The sequence below is a fragment of the Acanthisitta chloris genome, unplaced genomic scaffold, assembly GCF_000695815.1.
Source record: "Acanthisitta chloris isolate BGI_N310 unplaced genomic scaffold, ASM69581v1 scaffold26978, whole genome shotgun sequence".
Taxonomy (NCBI): domain Eukaryota; kingdom Metazoa; phylum Chordata; class Aves; order Passeriformes; family Acanthisittidae; genus Acanthisitta; species Acanthisitta chloris.
This window is the reverse complement of record NW_008689038.1, coordinates 10496-13308: the sequence shown is the minus strand read 5'-3', so window position 1 is coordinate 13308 and position 2813 is coordinate 10496. Positions and strand designations below refer to the sequence as shown.

At 45.2% G+C, this 2813-nt stretch overlaps 1 protein-coding gene across 1 annotated transcript in view; it reads right to left on the bottom strand.

Annotated features, from left to right (window-relative positions):
• Positions 1-591: 591 nt before the first annotated feature.
• FAM73B (family with sequence similarity 73, member B) overlaps positions 592-2813 on the bottom strand; it is an 11974-nt gene continuing 9752 nt past the window's right edge. The window contains exons 13-15 of the mRNA XM_009081284.1: positions 2383-2436; positions 1403-1519; positions 592-795 (exon numbers count right to left, since the gene is read on the bottom strand). Of these exons, the coding sequence (XP_009079532.1) occupies positions 592-795; positions 1403-1519; positions 2383-2436 (375 nt within the window). The remainder of the gene's footprint in view (positions 796-1402; positions 1520-2382; positions 2437-2813) is intronic.

Below are 2813 nucleotides of genomic sequence, written 5' to 3'. Positions count from 1 at the left end.
CAGACTAAGTACAAAGTCTGCATTTTACTTCAGTGCTTTACAGAACTATTTCTTCCTCCTCAGGAAAGAAATCTTTGCTAGTCACATTGCATGTGTTAACACAGGTAAGGTAAAAATCAGCAGTAGTTAATGTCTGTAGGAACACAGCAGCTAAATCCCAAAGCAAACAAAGCCTCCTTGAGAAGCTAATGGTCAACTGGAGAATTTACTAGTGATATTCCTGTTCCCACATGCAATCGTAAACCTCAGGGATTACCTCCCAGAAAACACAGAGTCATATATTGCCCTAATTCAAGAGAACTGGGCAAAAATCTGGGCCCAGGCAGTTCAGGACACAAGGTATACATGACACATTAAAAGTAACAATAATAAAAAGAACAGGAAGGTGGAACAAAGAAGAAATTCAAACCATAAGCTGCCAAGTGGTCCTGGATCCATCCCAGCAAACACTACTGGCTACACAAAGCAGAAGGTCCCACCAGGTCGCTGTGTGTTGAGAAAGTCTTGCTGCCACCACTGCACGCTGCAGGTAGTTTTATCCACCTCTGGGAGGAAAAGGTCCTTGTACAAAACTGTTTTGCTGCCCTGCCATCAGATGAGCTCCTCCTTCAGCAGCTCTGTCTCCCCAGGCAGCATGCCATTCACCTCGGGGGAAGTCTCGGTGCCCAGGTACCCCAAGAGGATCTCACTGCGCCGCCGCGACAGCTGCAGAATGTCTTCTGCCAGAGAGTGCACTGTGGTGTACCTCACGTTGTCAAAATCAAACATGTCCTTCAGATACTGCACTATCTGGTGCTGCAAAGACAACAGTAAGGTTTGCAGTCAGGATTTCTGCCACTACCAGCTGCCTGGACTGCAGCAAGCAGAGAGCCTCAAAGAATTCTGCGTGTTTGCCACCCAAGCAAAGATCTCCTTCAGGCTGGGGATTGCTTTTGTGGCTAGATCCCCTCACGCCTTTGAAAGAGAGCAGCAGAGCTCCTGAAGCCAGGAAAGCAATGCTGATGTTCGTGGCAATAGCCATGCAAACACTAATGAATGCAACGTAGCATCTCGTGACATTATCAAGAAGAAAATAGGATTCAGGCTATAAGATCAAATACATAGCTTGTAAGATCCCATACACTCTTACTCAAAACATTCTTTCAGCATATGCACCCGTCATCTTTTCCAACACTGATGGTATAAATTGATCTCATCACAGGTTTTTGCTATCAGCCCTGATCAATTGTGCTGGGAATTCTCACCAATCTGAGTTCAGCAATCTGCATCTCAGAAACAAGTGATTTTTAGAAGGTTTTTGTAGAGTCAAGTTTCTTAATGCCACATCAGTCACTAAGAGCACACATCTGCAGCTCTAGGCCAGCAGACAGGAGTCCCACACAGAGCAGGTACTGAAACTTACCTTGAAGAAGCTGCAGACTTCAGAGAGCTGCTCCTTGGGCCCCAGAAAACCAAAGGCTAGAACAGGACTGACATGCTCCGATACGGAGTAGAAATGAGAGATAAAGCCATCTGGTACCTGCCACAGGGAAGGGAAGAATTGGTTGGTCTTCATTCTCATGCAGAATTAGCAGCTTATTCCATATCAGCTACCAAATTCCCTGCCAGAAAGCACTGAGCTTCAGTAACTGAACAGCTACTTAAGAACATCTCTTCCAGCAGAACTACATTTATCTTTCAGATCCCTTGAAGGATGACTTGAGCTTTCTAACTTCATGTTTCTAAACTACTATTTCAGGAAGAAAATGAACAGAAGAAAATGTCTTTACAGCCTCTATTATAATCTCCAGACCATGCCAGGAAAGGACATGCAAATATCCAAGACAGAGCTACTGCCTGACAGCACCAGCAGAGCTTCCAACTCTCTCACTTCTCTTTGTGCCATCCCATGAGGCAAACCCCATCGTACCAGTTGGGTGTGGGATTGAGCTGGAAACTTGCCAGAGGCCACAGACCCTCTGGCAGAACTGGAGTGGTAAAATTGTGGCTTCCTGTTGCCCAGGTCCATGAACTCCTGTGCTATGACACTTTAGAAAGCCACAGATTTCAGGGAAACTCATCAAGTAATGGGTAATCAGCATCAGCACTGCAGAGTGGAGAAGTGCCTGAGCCATTCCTGTAATACTGTGAGTGGGGAGAGGGAATACCAGACAGGGAACACTGTCTTTACAATCCTCACATGAAGAAAAAAGGAGAATAAACCCAGACTGATTCAGTAAAGTACTGGCATGGCACTGGAGCAGTGACGACAGGACTTCAGTGCTCTAAAGCATCACGGAGGATCTGATTCAGCTCAGTCTTACACCACCTAAGATTCTATATTTTATCAATATCTAAGTGTTCTCTTTTCAGCTTCAAACACTTTAAATTCATTTTGCTTACCATCAGAAGCCTCCTCTTTGCTTTCAGAACTGACCAGCAGGCAGTGGCTAGAGCCTACAATTAACAGAGAGAAACCATCAGTTACTGGGACTACATCAAAAAACCCAAAGTTTACCAACATATTGCCATCAAAGCCGTGACCCTTTTGTGCCAAGACATCCAAACTGACAAAATTGAAGTGAACTGGAAGCAGATTTAGCTGCTCCAGAGAAGCTGACATGTTTTTGATGATCACTAATATGATCTGACACAGTTGCCAAACAACCCACGATCCCCTGTAAGCAAACAGCTGCTAAAAGATGCCTCCCAACCATCTTCTTCTCAGGCTATCAAACCAATCAGTCCTAAACATGCAGCTGAGGGAAGGACTAGAGGAGAGCACTGTGATTTGAGCTTCAGTGTCTGCTGAGGTACCACCAGAACAAATGGCC